The sequence below is a fragment of the Notothenia rossii genome (assembly GCF_949606895.1).
Source record: "Notothenia rossii genome assembly, chromosome: 11".
Lineage (NCBI taxonomy): Eukaryota > Metazoa > Chordata > Actinopteri > Perciformes > Nototheniidae > Notothenia > Notothenia rossii.
Genome location: NC_136910.1, coordinates 46,766,309 through 46,784,619, shown reverse-complemented (window position 1 = coordinate 46,784,619; position 18,311 = coordinate 46,766,309). Strand labels below are relative to the sequence as shown.

The 18,311-nt window shown below is 38.7% G+C and overlaps 2 protein-coding genes across 8 annotated transcripts in view; one reads left to right on the top strand and one right to left on the bottom strand.

Annotated features, from left to right (window-relative positions):
• The window catches only part of dbh (dopamine beta-hydroxylase (dopamine beta-monooxygenase)), a 23,306-nt gene extending 5,580 nt beyond the window's left edge, over positions 1 to 17,726 (top strand). For all 5 annotated transcript variants that reach the window (XM_079658380.1, XM_079658377.1, XM_079658381.1 and 2 more), the window contains 11 exons: positions 2,783 to 2,929; positions 3,998 to 4,255; positions 4,432 to 4,608; positions 7,241 to 7,343; positions 7,514 to 7,680; positions 7,858 to 8,001; positions 9,046 to 9,084; positions 10,659 to 10,718; positions 10,927 to 11,054; positions 11,369 to 11,525; positions 15,547 to 17,726. In XM_079658380.1, coding sequence (XP_079514506.1) covers positions 2,783 to 2,929; positions 3,998 to 4,255; positions 4,432 to 4,608; positions 7,241 to 7,343; positions 7,514 to 7,680; positions 7,858 to 8,001; positions 9,046 to 9,084; positions 10,659 to 10,718; positions 10,927 to 11,054; positions 11,369 to 11,525; positions 15,547 to 15,660 — 1,494 coding nt within the window. In that variant the 3' untranslated portion in view covers positions 15,661 to 17,726. The remainder of the gene's footprint in view (positions 1 to 2,782; positions 2,930 to 3,997; positions 4,256 to 4,431; positions 4,609 to 7,240; positions 7,344 to 7,513; positions 7,681 to 7,857; positions 8,002 to 9,045; positions 9,085 to 10,658; positions 10,719 to 10,926; positions 11,055 to 11,368; positions 11,526 to 15,546) is intronic.
• The window catches only part of sardh (sarcosine dehydrogenase), a 39,656-nt gene continuing 37,377 nt past the window's right edge, over positions 16,033 to 18,311 (bottom strand). For all 3 annotated transcript variants that reach the window (XM_079658375.1, XM_079658376.1, XM_079658374.1), the window contains exon 22: positions 16,033 to 18,311. In XM_079658375.1, the coding sequence (XP_079514501.1) occupies positions 18,183 to 18,311 (129 nt within the window). In that variant the 3' untranslated portion in view covers positions 16,033 to 18,182.

Here is an 18,311-nt window from a genome sequence, read left to right as displayed (position 1 = left end):
ATAATAATAATAATAATAATAATAAAGCTTTATTTATATAGGACTTTTCATACAACACATGCAGCTCAAAGTGCTTTACAACATGACACATCAGTTCAAGTTAACTTTGTAAAGTTAAAAACAAACAACAAGAATTCCCCCTGATTATTTGTTAAGAACTTTAAAAGGTACATTCAGCAAAATATAACATGTTATCAGGTTAATAGACACAAGGAGGTGAAATGTATGATAATACAAATAAAATAAAATAAATAATGGTTTCTCTCTGACAGATAAGACACAAGACAACTGAATCGATGCAACAATATAAAATATAAAACCCCATAACACAAAGTGAACATATAGGTACAACAGAAATACAAATAGAGCTATACAATAAATAATAATAAATAATATATATATATGTTTAAAATATAAAGGTAGGTAAAAAAACTATAAAGGTAGGTAAATAATAAAGACTAAAAGAACATTTAATGTGGGGGGTTGCTAAAATGATGTGTCTTTAGCTGTCGTTATAGCTACAACACATTAGAATGACACAAGGCTCGTCTCCTAAAAGGTGTGGAAATCCAGCAGGTTTCTAATAGGAGGTGTTGAATCAGATATTTGTACAGTCTTTCTCAGTCTCCCTTTCCATTTTCCTCTCTGTGTCAAATTCATAAATGCACATGGATTACATGAGGTCCTCGAGGAAAGGAGGTCTCCCTCATCTGTCTGCGGTCCCCGGGGCGTGAGATTGGTGTTTTTTGCACGAGGAGCCGGCGGACTGCTTGCTTCATGATCACAGAGTCACAAAGGATGCTATCGGCCCTAGCTAATTGGAAATCACTCAAACGTCACTAATAGCTGAAGCTCACTGGGGAATCATTAGCAGGTATTAGCATATCAAAATTGAATCCTGTGCTGATTAAGATGTGTAAAATGTCTCATTTTTATATTTGCCAAACACAAGCCTCCTTAACAAATGAAATTCCCTGATAAATTAATCAATTTAGAATTTATGTTGCTGTAAATTTCAATTTATCTTTTTTGAAATTACATTTTGTCCACAAGGGTTATGTGGAAATATGAATAAAAGTTAGCAGGGTGAATACAAATTGCAGATACATTTTTGAGCAGCAGTTCTGACTGTTCCTTGGAAAAAAACTTTTCTGACTAATTTATCATTTGTCTTATATTATTGACATACTGTAGGCAGTAGGACTAACATCTGGTCGGTTAGTGTATTTGCGTTCAACCTTTGAGGATCCTGTGTGGACAAAACTACCTGTTTGTTAAAGTATTTGCCAAATGGGATCGGTCAGCAAACAAAGACTTCAGTTGTTTGCTATGTAGGGTTTGTGATTTCACCATGAATAGCAGGTTAGTTATCAGGTCATACATGGGATAAAGTGCAGGGACAGCTTCTGAAGTACACCTTTTCCCTCTTAAATGAAGGCTAAAGTATAAAATGTCTCTTACATCTCATTCTCTTTTTGTCCATATGTCTTGCTGAGCAAGCCCTCACAACTAAAAGCAATGTGTGCAGAGTTAAATAGTTCCTTTCGTCAATGCCGAGAAATAAGGACATTTTAAACTTTTATAAAAAATTGTTCCTCGGTCGAAGTAATCAGCAGAAAGGGACTTGAATCTAGAACTAATCTTATTTTATATAAATGTAATATGAACTGAGGAATGTTAATGTAAAGTTTTGATGGTTTTAAAAATGAAAAAGGAGTAAAAGGTCACAGATTTCTTCTTCTACTTTCTTAGACCAACACCATTCTTTTGAATAATAAAACATAACACCCAAAACCAACATTACCACTATCTATGCTGTTTTTTATTTTATTTTTACAGAAAATGGGCAGTTGACTCCTTTTTATTGATTTTTCTGTGCAGACATACACCATATTGTGATTCTCTGCTGAGATTAGATCTGAGGCGAGCAGGACTCCATACACTGCTCTCAGTTCAACTTCAGAAGGGATGGCTGAGACTTTTGTCTCACAAATCCATAAGCAGTCTTTTATGGCAACACGTTCCACATTGCTAATACTACAATATAGATCAACTGTAATTATACCATTACCATAATAAACTAACTTTGATATTGGCAAAACAATTGAATCATAATGTAAGGATTTTAAAGGCGAAAGTGACCAAAAATGGTTACACAAAGTGGACCCAACTGCCATTAACTTAAACATAACAAAAGATAACCTTTATACACAAACTTAACAATTCCAAGTCTTAGAAATTCTCTACACAGACGTGCAACTCACATACTGTATACTGCCCACTTCTTTCTTTTTAGAATCATGTATAAAAATATGTTGCCGTTTGTTTTGAGTGGTTATATAAGATGTTCAGAGAGGGAGACAGAAATACCGAGATCTTAGGTGTTATTCTGGACAGATATGAATGTGAGAAACATAGCAGGAGCGGATAGACGGAGCTGTTGAAAAACCTCCTGGCAGAGAACAGGAATATTGAACACCAGGTGGGGAAGGTACACTGATTCCTTTTGCGAAAATCGTGTAGGTTTGTGTCAATCTGAAAATAAACAAAGAACAGCCACTTTATTATTTCTCTGCTTGATTTGACAACATGTCTTAAGGTAATGGGTGAATAATGAGTTTTTCCATTGCGAAACCTGATCCCCTCCTTTTGAAATGAGCTGTTCAACTGTTCAAACTCTCAGGTAAAGAAGGGTTGATTAAATGTGATTGGCTCATAAAAATGTGCTTTTAAATACTTTGAGCAGGTTAGATTTTTTTAAAAGTCAACATGTGTCCCTCAGGATGCGTGGAGTGACAGTGAGGGCCACGTTTCATTGGATAGCCAACAAGACTACGAGTTGTTGGATGCCAAACACAAACCTGACGGATTCCACCTGCTCTTCAAAAGACCGTTCAGCACCTGTGATCCCAGAGACTACCTCATAGAGGTGTGTGAAGACTTTCGACTGTGTGTGTGTGTGTGTGTGTGTGTGTGTGTGTGTGTGCGTGCGTGCGTGCGTGCGTGCGTGCGTGCGTGTGTGTGTGTGTTTATGCAAATGTGAAGATAATTCTATGTAATCCTGTACAAACAAAAGCATAAAGCTCTGGTTTTCTTAACCTTACTGGCTTCCTTACAGAGGTGTATAAAGTACTTAGATCTTGGTTATACTTTTGCAGAAATCTTCTTTTTTAAGAAAAAGCCCTGCATTTCAAAATGTACTTGAGTAAAAGTACACAAGTATTAGCATCAAAATATACTAAAAGTACTCTTTCTGCACAAGGTTCCTTTTTCAGAAACATTCACATTATATTATTGATGTGTTAATGTGTTGGAAGCTTGTGATGGAAGAGCTTTTTCAGGTAAATAACTTAATAAGTTATTTAGTTATAATAATAAGTACTTAAAATTGTACTTGAGTACAGTAGAATACATGCTCCAATGCAGTGCTCTGCTGTCCATAGTCTCCCATTGTCACCTTTTGAAACCTGTAGGAAACCTTGAGCTGGATAAATATTTGACTGATTTACAAGATGATCCTCTCCTCTACATTTATGTCACTTGTCGATTCTCCAAGAGGTCATGTAAAGAGCGAGCACACTTGTTGATTTAGTCAGTCAGTCCTGAACTGAGGGAACCTGACAGTTAGCAGGTGGCGAGGAAGAGAGAGTACTAAGGCGGTAAAGAGGGCATTTGAGTGCACACGTGTGGAACATAACAGCACAGAACATTTACCCTGTATGTGAAAGTTTATTCATGTGTGTGTGTGCGTTTCATTGCCGTTTCACTTCAAATTTAATATACTGATTATGGTTTCCATGGTGCCGCATAAAACCTCCAAGTTGCAGACACAAAACTAATGGTCATTACCATGACAACAAAATGAGAGAAGTTCTCTTTTTGCCTTCATAGGAAAATTCAACCAATGAATAACCCCACAAGATTATTAATTTACTGATGTTGGTTTTCTGCTTAGTATCAACTAAACATAGTCTGTTTTTTGGGTGGGATTTGTCAGGAGGGAACCGTGCACGTCATCTATGGATTTTTGGAAGAACCACTTGCCTCTCTGGAGCAGCTGAACCTGTCCCGGATCCACACGGGGATGCAGACTGTGCTGATGCTGCGCCCCGACACGCTGCCACCCATCCTGCCTCCAGATGTACGGACGCTGGATGTCTTGTCGCCAAACGTCATCATCCCACATCAGGAGACCACCTACTGGTGCTACATACAGAAGCTGCCTGAAAATATGCCCAAAAATCACATTGTTATGGTATGAATGCCTTTGAATTACAAGATATGGAAGCTTTCACACATTATGTTGCATACAATTATTTCAGAATTTTCATTTTTGATGTACCTGTCCAAGGTAAAAGCTTTTAGAAGTAGAAACACATAAAACAACATGACTTGTTTTCTTTTTTCCACTTCTCTCTCTGTTGCTGTCAGTATGAGTCAGTGATAACTCCAGGTAACGAGGCCATCGTGCACCACATGGAAGTGTTCGAATGTTCTGCAGATAAAGGCGACGTTCCAGAGTACAGCGGCTCCTGCGATGACAAGATGAAGCCGAACAAGCTCGATTTCTGCCGCCATGTGCTCGCTGCATGGGCTATGGGTGCTGAGGTATGATGGGAAACAGACACCCACACACATCTTCTTACATCAGTCCTCATTGGCACCTTCCACTGACTACGTTTATTCCTTATACTCTTAAAACAACAGTGCTACAAACATATTCGCAACACTTACAAGTCAAAGTCAAATAATGTTTTAGATAAAGCAGAAACACATATACATTGACACATTTTACACATAATAGTGTGTCTAATTGAAAAAAGTTGGAATAAATCTTAATTTTGGTCGTGTCCTCATTCCTATTATGAGAGATAAACAAATACTCCTACGCAAGTAATATCCAAGCCTACCACTTTGAGCAAAAAACCTTGTAAAGAGGATCCCACACACAGCACACGTCTATTAAGAGCTGGGAAACAGTCTGTATGTGGGAAGCACGCTCACATGATGCAAATAATCACAAACTTGTCGACACTTGACACAAAGTCAAAGAATGAAAACCACATGAATATTTACAGTTGTAGCCTAAAAACAAGTGCTTATCATGGGCTGATATTCTTGAATAACTGAACACTACTGAGGAAACTAAGATTGTGTGCAAGATAGTTTTTCTGGTAATGACAGGGACAATTGCATTCTATAATTGTAAAACCAATGCTAACCTTAGTCTATAAAGTTTCTGTGAGCGCTTTTTAGGTCAGTGTGAAGTGACATCTTATTTTTCTGTCCCCAAGGGGGCAAAATGACGAATATATCCAACATCATGGCTGCATCCCCGACAGTCATCTAGCCTATGAGTCAGCCTGCTAAAAATGTAGTAAAAAATCACAGTTGTTTTTTTCCTTGAATTTTTATTCTATAAGAAACACACACATTGCAGTTCTTTTTTTTAGGGAAAACTGTTGATTGAAATAGTAGGGAGAGAAAATGGCGCCTGTGTCTTCAGGCGGCTAGTCGGTCCTCTATCAGACATTAATTCAGTCCACTTGTGTACCACAGCTACCAACCAGCCGGCTGACCAAGCAGGCAGGCAGCCGGCTGGTCACATAAAGCAAAGAGGACAGGGAACGGCGCGCCTGTCACCATATTTCTTTGCTCCGCTCCCCACTGTATCACAGCCAGCCTGGCCCCTCTCTGATTGGATTATCTGCCAGCCAAACAAAAACAAGCAGGATGCTTTCTGTGGGCTTTGAGCTGTGAAGACAAGATTAGGTGAGAAATATTCAGGCCTCTTTCATCACCTCCTAATAGTGTTGTCTCATTCTCCCCGGGACTGCATCGGAAGGAAAACGTGGCCCTGCGTAAACAATGCAAGAGAGAAAGCAGGAAAATAGAGGGAGGGAAGTTTGAAAAGGGAGAGAAACAGTAATGAACTCCACTGCCAGAATGGGAAGTGAAAAGAAATGGCAGAGAAAAAGTGGTGTGTTTGTAGTGGAGAAAGCAAGTCTCCAAGGATTTTACTGTTACAACTTTAACAAGATTAAATAAAACAATTCTCTTTTCCGTTACAAACTGTGTGTATCAGCAGAGTCTTCAAGTGGTCTGAAAAATTAAAAGACCGATGATGAATGAAGATTAAATCAATTTTTCTCGATAAAAGCGAGGAGGTTTGACGCCCATGGGGCCAGAAGTGAGTGAAAATTAGTTTTTTGCCAATGCTAAGCAGAATATCTCAGAATCCAACGAGCATTAAATAAATAAATAAATACATCACACGTTCAACCAGTGCCTCAAAGTGTGCGTCCATATGAGAAGACAACCTTTCGATGTGTAGAAATAATCAATAAGCATTGTTTTAGCCAGCTCATACATTTCCAAAAGGCCATGAAGACATTTGAAAGTCATTTTCAAGGAATACATTTGATGCAAAGAAAATATTTGATTATGTAAGTTTGTGCCAAGGCATGTTTTAGTGGCAACTTTCCAACATTGGAATGAACCATTACATTACATTACTTACAAAGTGACTTACAATAAGTGCAAAAAACATTTATATACAAACTCAAACGGCAAGAAATATGAAAGAACATTTGCTAGGACAAGTGTTGGTGCATTGGTCTCAATTGTCCAAGACCAGGGACACAATTAGTTGAGTGTCATCTGCGTAACTGTGGAGTGAACTGTGGAGTGAATGATGATGACCTGAAAGATAAGGGGGCCCAGGTGTGAGCCCTGAGGGACCCCAGAAGAAAAGGAAGACTATCAGTACCACATTAGTAGAGCTAGAGAGACAATCTATTATCTCTGCAGGGTGGGCAAGAAAAATCAATAAGATTAATATAGTAGCGATTACCAAGATAGAATCACATTTTGAAGGAGAAAATTGGGCGAGTAATTAATATGCAAATAATTGAGGTGGATGGGTAATCCTGTAATACATTTTCAGAATGGAAGTAAGTCTGGAAGTTTGAGATACAACCGTCAAATAACCAGTTTTGTGTTTCGACCTTTTCTTGGCACATGGTTGAAAAGTAGTTTTACATCTGGGTGATTTCATTTTATCATCCTCTGACATTTTCAGTCTTAAACAAAATGAGCAAGGATGGAAACATTAATGAATTTTAGCTCCTTCCTCAGAAAATACAACATTTAAATCTGTTTTTCAGTTGGGGAAATTAGCAGATTATAGTTTCTTCACAGTAAAAAATTGTGTGTGTGTGTGTGTGTGTGTGTTTTGCAGGCTTTTTACTATCCTCCTGATGCAGGGATGCCTCTGGGTGGACCAAGTTCCTCAAGGTTCCTTCGTCTGGAGGTCCATTACCACAACCCTCTCATTATATCTGGTATATAAAGTACACACTTAGACTCACACATTTTACCACATTCTGAAACACTGTACTTACTCTTATTCTTCTATGCACACTTCCTTTTAATTGTTCCGAACATATCCTTAACCTACAAGTAAACTGACTTTGCTACATATTTAAATATTGCATGATTTTGTTTCTCGTAGGCCGTCGTGACTCTTCAGGGATACGCTTGCATTACACCCCAAGTCTGAGGCGGTACGATGCAGGGATCATGGAGCTGGGTCTTGTTTATACTCCCATCATGGCTGTCCCACCTAAACAAAACAACTTCTACCTCAGTGGATATTGCACCTCCGAGTGTACCCAGACTGTATGTATACATTTCCCCCATATTCACTGCATTATTTAACGTTCAAATAAGAATTATGGATAAATATTTCATCTAGCATGCCACATATTTTTGTTCAAGTTTTGGTCCCTTAAGCACAGACATCTCAGTTGGAACTTGACCTTGAAAGTTTCTACGTCCGTCTGTTTGTATATCTAGGCTTTGCCTTCAGGAGGAATCTATATATTTGCATCCCAGCTGCACACCCACCTGGCAGGGCGGGGGGTAAGGACTGTTTTGGTGAGGGCAGGCAAAGAGCTGGAGGTGGTCCAGGAGGACAAGCACTTCAGTACACACTACCAGGTGAGACACAGCGGAGCTCAGTTTACCCAGAGGAAATCTGTGCACAGAACTTTCTTTGTGCAGTGTATCTTATACTTCATTAGATTTGAAAAAAGGTAGTAGCACTTCATATCTCACTGAGCCACATGCCACAGATTATCCTCTGCTTCTACTGCACCTTTTAAAATAATAAGCTGCCACCTCATTACAATAAAGGCTCAAAAAGGGTCTTTGATTTTGCATGTTTTATAACTAGCTGAAAATGATAAGCTAATGCTTGATGGTCTTTTGTGTACTTGCTGCAAATGAGGAGTTTCAAATGATTTATTAAAACCTTTCTTTAAAATACTGCTAATTAAGGGAATTACTTATCATAGAAAGTGTTTTAGTATTTAATCAAACAGGTGTTAATAGGTGGCAGATAACTGATTACTTTTTAATGAAAGCAGTGTTTCTACAGAAAGTTATAACCTATTTCTTATCAGTCACAATTGTTCTGACCTGGATTTAGCCTCATTAGGTATAGCAGTAAATAATTCCATTCAAAGCAGAATAAAATAACTTCCTGATAGTCAAAACAACATCAAAACTGACAAACAACAACATCAACATTGTTGGGAGAGAGCAGACGACATCTGTTGTGTTTTTTTTTTTTTTTAAATATCCCGGGGCAGGTACACACACACAATGAGGGCAGAGAAGGACATATGCTAGACTGCCAGATAAAATCTCCAGCTGCTGTTGATGTCTGACTAATCTGTGTACTGTACCTGTGTGGAAGTGTTGTTTCAAACCCTGCATCATCATTATAGACGTATAAACAAACCGCTTTCTGAAAATCTTATAGAAACACATACAACACAGCTAATAACTATGAAAGCTGCCTCCAAGGAAATCCTCAAAATCAATACATTATCTTTCCATATTTTAAATAAATTACGATTATGTCCAAACTCAAGATGATGGAGAGGGAAATGTGGTGTAAAAAGATATGAACACAATTAAATGTTTGGTGGATTTTCCCTTTAATTACTTAATTTTGTTTTTTGTTCTTCTTGCCTTTAGACAATCCGAGTTCTGAGGAAAATGACAAATGTTTTACCTGTAAGTATACATGTTGATCACTACGCTTGCAATTTAATAAAGCATTGCCTATTTTAGTTTTTCTCTGTGCAGAATTTGTTTTCAGAGAAGATTAGATTATTTAATGTTTCACAGTAAATGGTGAATGAAGGCTAAACGGTCAAGCCCCAGGTGTATTTTTCCTGAAGTTCTGAATTAGAGTACCACGCTTGAACTGCGAGCCTATTTTTCAGGCCTCAGGCTCGAAAATGACATTCCCAGAACAATTAACTATAACTTCACTTCTAAAAGGGGTAAATTAATAATATTTTTTCTCAAAGCAATGATAAACCTGTGAGTTGGATGTAGAAAAGTCAGAATCAATATATAATTGTTTTATTTTAAAGTAAATTCAGATTGAACATAGTAACAAAAATGTAAATTATAGTCTGTCCAAACAAAAAAACATTACTTATAGTGAAAACCACCCTTGAATGATGAGGTAGTAGACTAAAAGCTATAGGAATCCAAACTATAACATATAATAAGTACCCTGTATCAAGATTGATGCAAAACAATTGACACTTGACCTTTTTAGAGAGATTTTGAAAAAAACAAACACTTCTGGGGTCATTTGGGTGCATTTTCCATATCTATGGCCCCCCTTGGTCGATTTTGAGGATTGACATCTCTTTTGAACCGTTAGAGCCAATAGAATCGAGGGGAAGTTCCTAGAATCCATCTAAACATTACCCATTGGTGAATGAGTGATGCGTAGCCAGAATGCCCAAAACCGGAAGCTGTCATACACTCTCGTAGCAGCTAATATGAAATCTCCGTTATTGATCTAAATATGAAGATGGATTATCAGTACCATTTCAAAGTGACACAGACACATTGGATTAACCTATGGATTAACCTTCAGCAGCGTTTTTATCGTTTTAATGCCATTGAACACAACTTTTGATCCGAACAACAGCATAGGTAAGAATTTCTCCCGTGTTTGCTCCGTAATGCTACGTGGTGTGATGTCTGTTTTTGTTTCCCCTGTCGCGAGTTCAGATCACTCAGTGATGATAATTATATGTCTGGAATCTGTGAAATCTCAGTTTGCTAATCGATATCTTGTTTGTGCAGATTTGATGAGTAATAAGGGTATTTTACATTTAGTTCTGTGCTAATTGCGTTAGCATTTTTTAGCTCAGGGCTAATTCAGAGCCTTTGTTATTACCCTTTTGTTTCGTTTAGCTAAACATGGTTAGTATTGTCTGAGCTGAGTTTCTTCCCTTTAAGCGAGTATGACACATTCATAGTGAAGAAGCCCTCAGACGCTGTTTCTTGCAAGATGTTGCGTTTTCCCCCTTCCCGCCGCGCCGTGGGGTTTAACAGGTTAAATGGAGTGAAAATACTGTAGGGACAGGCTGTAATAATGTGTGATGTGATAGGAAGTTCTCTGGAGACAATAACACAGCAGCTGAGCTCCACATAGCACAACAAAAAACAAATACTGGCCACTGGATCTGTGGCTTTTGTCAATAACCTTAAACTGTCCAATTGCGCTTTTTTAGAAATGAAATATGGTGAACATGGCGTTGTGTTTCTGCTTAATCCTGCAGGGTGATGTCCTCATAACTAAGTGTACTTATAACACAGAAGATAGGAGCAAGCCTACATTGGTGAGCGGCACACTATTTTTATATTGCTTAAATTCACCTTGGGCGACAGTATAAGGAATAATCTTGAGTATTGCCTTCTCTAATCTCTCTTTCCCCAACACATTTCCTTTATTCTCTTAATCCTTCCATATCTCCCCCCTTAATACCTACATCTGCTCTTTATACTCCACATTCCTCCATCTTCATCTAAATCTCTTTCTATCCTCAGGGAGGTTTTGGCATCATGGATGAAATGTGTGTTAACTACGTTCACTACTACCCTCGAACTAAGCTGGAGCTCTGCAAAAGCCACGTTGACTCGGGATACCTGCAGAAATACTTTAACTTCATTAACAGGTAACACTAGCACAAACTCATCTATCTCTCTCGGAAATCACTTGCGTGCGCCCCTCGTCCTTCATTCATTTTACATCTTCCCCTTCATCTCTTGTATGACTAAGCAATTCTTGGCATCAACAGTCACTCTTGTCCTTCGCTCCCGGGAACCAGAGTTGTGATTACTCCTTTTAATCGTAAACAAAACTGATGTTTTGTCCTTTAAAGTGAAACTGTGTTTTTTCAATCTCTTCCTCCTTTCTCAATCTCCCTGCCTTCCTCTTTATCGACTTTCCTTCAACCTCTCTCTTCCCTCCATCCTGCCCTCCCTCTAGGTTCCACGGAGATGACCATTGCGTGTGTGATGTGGACGTGACGGAGCAGTATTCTAAACTACAGTGGGACGCATTCAGTGGAGAAGTGCTGGACTCCCTTTATAACACAGCCCCCATCTCCATGCACTGCAACCAGTCGAGTGCACGCCTCTTTCCTGTAAGTCCCAGACAACACACTAACACACACACAATGCAATCGACTGCCAAGCCGCCAATTATCCAGATCAGAAGGCAGGCATCAGTCGGACAAGATAGTCAGATCGGCTGAACGGACCGCTTGTTAACCTATAACAAAAACACAGACACACACACAGTATGTTTGGATCAGAGTGAATAAATAAATCCGAGATCAAACATGGTTAGAGGCCTTGATCAAGGTTTTATGTAAGAGCAAAAAACGTCCTCCTTGATTTCTAACATCAGGTCCAGTGTCTGGGAGAAAAAATATCAAAAACCTCATTCGAAACATTAGGCTCATGTTCTTGAAAGATAGCATATGGCTTGATGTTTTTACAAAGCTGCAAGAGTATTTATTATGGTGTATTTAATTACGACAAAACTGGCATGTGTTTCATTATCAATGCCACCACTGGAAGGCAATTGAGAGACTGTTAACAATATATTTTTGGTGAGGCCGTCAAGCGTGAAATATTCTAAAAGTAATTTAGCGGCCAAGGTTACAGTCGACTCTCAGTGTTAACGTCATTGTGGTGTCGATTCTTAATATAACGCAGGGGAAAGCTTAGAAATTAATGATGAACACCAACTGTTTGGAGTTTGTCCAAAAGAAGAGTTTAATTAAACTTGTGAAGTTCAACAGAGACATCTGAAAGCTGAAATCCACAATCGAAAGCCACGGCCTGAAACCTGTTCTACACAAGTGACTGGCATTTCAGAATGCTCTAAATCACCGTCAGTCAGAAAAGTTAAGACGGCAAAGAAGTCTCAATAACACCTAAAGATCAGAGCATCTACGTGACAAAATCTGCTAAAATTAGGATAAGTTGGTAAAAGATCAAAAGTGCTGGGTGTACCCGCCTCTCTCAAGCCCTAATACAAGGGGCGTTGTGTGGTAAATGCACCAAGCTTCTCTAAATTATTCATTATGAGCCAACCCCTGCGCAACAGGTGATCTATATAATAATCAAATCAACCTGGAGTACAGCTATTAATCACATACATTCAATTAAAAACAAGCACTAAAGAATGACAATCATTGTCTAACAAAGCAATAATTTAGATTTCTTAATAAATGCTGAAAACTAAATGTAGCTATAGGCAAAGATAAGCACTGCAAAAGGAAGGAATTGACAAAACACAGAACTGAAATAAAAAACTATACACACAAACACTGTTTATGGGGGGAACTGGACTTGACTCTGTAATAAGTTGAACAACTATGTGCCGTAAAAGAAAGCTCACTAGAAATCACAAATACTTTTTTTGGGCAGGTTTGATGAACTGTACAGTAAAAACTGTCACATAATAAAACCTGCAAAATATCAAGGACAAAACACTTTCTTCCCCCCCCCCAAACAACGATCAAATGTGACCAACATCATATATCTGTTTCTCCAGGGGGAGTGGGACAAGAAGCCTGTACCAGTGGTCACCTCCATCCTTTTATTTATTTATTTTTTTTAATTAAAAAAAATGAATAAACAGACATTGCTCCAGATAACAAACCGTACATCAAAACATGTAACAACTAAACAAAACGCAACAGGGGGGGGGGGGGGGGTTGGATGCAAGAATGACTTCCTAAGACAGCAGATTGTGACATACACAGGACATTACAATACACAATACATTATACATTACACAAGACATGCCATATTGACAGGGTTAGATAGGAGAGCTGCGGGCAGTGAACCGCAATCCTCCTGTATCCCCTCAAAATCCCCCAGCAGAGAAGCTGCACGCTCCATGTTCAGTAGGTCCAGATACTCCCTCAGCCATGAGTCCCTAGTAAAGCAGGCTGGTTTGCGTTCCTTCCAGTTTAATAGCATGAGTCTTTTTGTGGCTAAACAGCCCAATGTCCAGAGCCGATCGGTAGTCCTTGCAAGATTGCCATCTGGCTTGAGACCCAGTAGACATGCGATGGGACATGTAGGGAAATTAACTTTTAAAGATTCAGACAATAAGGATATTACTTCTGACCAAAGTTTTTTTACCGCTGGGCATTCCCAGAGTAGGTGCAACAATGTACCTCGCTTGCCACATTCATGCCAGCATAAGTCTCTGTGTTTATTGTCCATCTTGGATTTTGTAACAGGGGTGATGTAAGCTCTATTGAGAATTTTGAACTGTATGATCCTGAATCTTACACATTTAGAAGAGAACATAGCTGACTGCCAAATGGAGTTCCATTGCAAAGCAGACAGAGAGATATTCAAGGCATGCTCCCAGGACAGTAGGACAGGAGAATAGGTATCAGGGCAGCCCTAGATAATAATTTATAAATGTTAGAGACCACACCTGATGATATGATTGCTTTCTTGAGGCGCTGGTCCTCTTCCATACATGAAGCAGGCATGGCTCCCTCCTTACATTTTGTACTAATAATAGATGCTAGTTGTGCATATGATAGAAAATATGAGCCTGAGAGACCATACTGATTTTTGAGTTGTTGAAATGGAAGGGTTTGGTCTCTATATATCTGTCCAATTGTAGTAATACCAGCCTTCTGCCAGATATTATTACTTAAAGTGCCGCCTCCTGCAGAAATACAGGGGTTACTCCAAATGGGGCAAGATGGTAAAGAGAGCCCCTCTATGTTGAGTCTCCTGTGCAGTTGCTTTACAATAGAGCATGAAAAGCGGATGATGGTATTATCCATTGAGGGTGGTGGTTTTGGGCAGTGCCATATTGATGCCAGAGATATGTTTTGGTTTACAGACATGATGGATTGCTCCAGCCATTGCCAACTGCCTACCGAAGAGGCACTTTTGTACGCCCACGATAATGGATACTTTGCATTGAAGGACAGATAATACTGGAATACATCTGGGACTCTCAAACCTCCCATTGATCTTGGAATGATCAACTTATGTGCGATTCTGGGTTTCTTATTATTCCAAAGGAACTGAGTGAATAGGGATTTGATATCTTTAAACCATTTTAGAGGGAATTCAAGAGGGATAGAGGAGATAATATGAGAAAGCCTTGGGAGAACATTCATTTTCAAGGTTTCTGCTCTGCCCCATAGAGAAAGTGGTATGGCCATCCACCTGTTGATGTCCTTCTTAATGGACTGGAAAATAGCAGGGACGTTAAGGCTAAAGATTTTAGAGATAGGAGAGACGATGTTAATTCCCAAATACCTCATTCCATTTGTTTTCCAAATAAAGGGGGTGCTCATTAGGTTGTGTTTATATGTATATGAGTTAAGTGGGATTGCTTCACTCTTGTTCCAATTTATCTTATATCCAGAGAAGCTGCCAAATAAATGTATAATATCAAGAACTGCGGGTATAGAGAGTGCTGGCTTGCTCAAAGTAAGAAGTATATCGTCAGCGTACATATTTAATTTGAAATCGTGTCCATGAATGTTCACACCATATATGTCACCATTAGCGCAAATTGCACAGGCTAATGGTTCTAGAGCCATAATAAAAAGTAGGGGACTAACAGGACACCCTTGCCTCACACCACGGTATAAGGGGAAAGGTTTTGAGATTAACCCATTAGTTCTAACAGAAGAGAAGGGAGCGCTATACAAAGCCTTAACCCAGCTAATCAACTTGGGCCCAAAGCCACATTTTTGGAGCGTGTAAAACAGATATGCCCATTCTATTTGGTCAAAAGCTTTCTCAGCATCTAGTGATACTGCAATCATTGGCAAATTGCTGGAGGGTCACCTAACTAAATGTAGCTATAGGCAAAGATAAGCACTGCAAAAGGAAGGAATTGACAAAACACAGAACTGAAATAAAAAACTATACACACAAACACTGTTTATGGGGGGAACTGGACTCGACTCTGTAATAAGTTGAACAACTATGTGCCGTAAAAGAAAGTTCACTAGAAACCACAAATACTTTTTTTGGGCAGGTTTGATGAACTGTACATTAAAAACTGTCACATAATAAAACCTGCAAAATATCAAGGACAAAACACTTCCTCCCCCCCCCAAACAACGATCAAATGTGACCAACATCATATATCTGTTTCTCCAGGGGGAGTGGGACAAGAAGCCTGTACCAGTAGTCACCTCTATCCTGGATAAGCCTCGCTACCCCTGTGAGGGAGGGGCGCCCCCCACCAGCAAACCCCCCACACCCCAAGTCTGAGCGAGGGGGTCACCACGGCCTGCTTCAGCCCACAAGAGGGCTGCTAACCTGGAGAAAGTTAAAGAATTGATAGTTTTGGATGAATGATGTTCTCTACTCGCTGTTATTGTATAATATCTATAAAATATGTTATGAGTATTCCCAATGATGATTCCTATGTAATGTTTTAGCACTTGAAATGGAAATGGTCATGTAACACAAAAATGTGACTCATTAATTAGTGCTTTGGACAAAAGTGTAACATTATTCAAAAGTAAATAACTTATTATTTTAACCACTTCTTCAGTTCAGCATTGTATTTTTCCCACTCTTTTGTGTCCTGTGTGTATTTGCTTTGTTTTTGTGTGTTGAATAATAAATGTCACAAAAATGTTGGCAGATAAAAGGGATTTATTAATACACAAATTCCTTGGGACAGATTAAATAAGTCTGGTTTAACAATCATTTAACACGTTTACTGTTAATTTAACTGGTTAACAATTCACTTAAGACATGTTGCATACAGTATAAGAATCACCTGCTTTCTATCATCAGTACTTTTGTAGTATTCCCATCATGGAGAGAGACATTCTATAAACTGAATTAGGAACAAATACCTGTTGACATATTGTGTAGAGGACCAGTAGTGATAGTTTATGTCAGTCCGTTTAACATTTCCCAAATAAATCTTGTTATTAACCTAAGCCGCTGCACAGAACAACCATTTCAATGATTAATGGCCTTCTGGGCGAAATCAATGAATCATTCCACATTAGTGAACGTGCAGCAACACACATTGGAGAGGCGAGTAGTAGCCATACTGTACACACAGAGGACTTCCTGCTTTCACACAATTATTAATGTGCTGTTCACACTGTATGTGTTTCTTGTTTGGCCTGAACTGTTAGTGAAAGGGGGTACAAGCACAGGTGTTGAATGTAAAATCTTTTTGTTGTTAGACTTAAGACATAACTAGCAGAATTAGTATCTTGAATTACTGCACATACTTGCATTTAAGACATGATTATGCCATCAAAGAGTTTGACTGGTGATTTCTCTTTTTCTGTCAGTTTTACTTTGAAGACTTTTCCTTACAACAACCATGAAATGGCGACAAATAAAATAATAGCTGATTAGTTAGCAGTGTATATCTATACAGTACACACAGCGTATACATGTGGCATACACTAAATGACTGAGTGAGATGACAGATGAAGCTAGTTGTATTAGCAAAATGTACATTTTAATTACAAGAAATCTACAAAACAGTCCTGTCAAACTCACTAGTCCATTTTACCAAGATCACATTTTGAAATGTCAAAAGGCCAAGGCGATGGTAAATGTGCTGTCGCCTTATGCAGATGTACAAATGGTTGAGTTTGATTTAGCAGCAGAACAACAGCAAATAAGTGCCTGGATTGGAAGATAACTCTTGTTAAATGACAATGGCATTTGGTATGAAACAAACTTAAGAGAATTGAGTTTGCAATCAGCAGCGACGGCAGTATAGAGCAGAAGAGGACAGCAATGACGGAGAGGGGGGAGGGGGTGGCTCAGAAAACAAAGGCTCTATCTGTAACAGCTGCTTTCTGATAACTTGTCTTTATCCAGTATTTGTTTCTACAGCAGTGTTTCCTCCCTGGCTGGATCAACTATGCCTCAGGGTTTTTTTTGTTGATAAACACTCTTGTCTGCCTAAGATTTAGATACCATACTACAGAGTGAAAATCAGTTTTAGTCACTGTTGTCAACAACAGCATCAGTCACTGTAATCTGACTCAAACTGCCAGAAGGGCTTGTGAATGGTTTGGAAACACTTTGATTCCCCAATATGGCCTCATAGGATAAATGAAATTCTTTATTTTAATATCTAAAATATAGCACTTTAAAAAAGGGAAAAGCTTGACAGTTATACATGCCTAAATATTTAAAGTTATTTACTTTTTAGCACCAGTACACAAAGCTTGTGCTGCCAATAGAGAATTCACAGTATTAACTATGTAAATAGATTCCCTGAGTTATCTAGTGTTAAGGCTTAAAAACATACTTCTGATAGTTTGAAAAGAGCAAATATTGTTCACTTTAGTTTCTATTTTTAAAAACGACCTAATCACGTGAGGTTATTTTAGTAATTAAAAAGTGATCCAGAAAAAAGCTCAGGCTTATTCAAAGATAGCAGGATCACGCGAGGGACTTATCCAGGTGTACTGGAAAAACATCTTTGATTACTAGAGCAAAGACACTTTAGTTCACCTCAATAGTTTGTTTTCATACTAATATTTCTCACATGAGAGCATTCACAAGTGTTACTCTTAAACCCAGAGCAGGCTTAAAATGTAAAGCTTAACAATCAACATTTGTACAATAATAACTAAATTAGCACCTCTTTTGTATTTTGATTTACATTTTAGACCTAAAAAAGTTTATTTTATCTCCACCAGTTATTTCCTATCACATTGAATCTAAGCTATAATGCATAATATTTGGAAGCTGCACTTCTCCAACCAGTGTGTTTTCTTCAGTTTTCACATGTGTGGTCCTTCTCAATCATAGATGCCCTTGACGCGTTTGTTCTGAGGGTCAAATGGAGATTTAAGATGGGCCTTGGCCTTGTACGTCACTCCCATCTTCTCCAGGGTAAACTCGCCGCTCTTTATGAAATCGGCACTCAC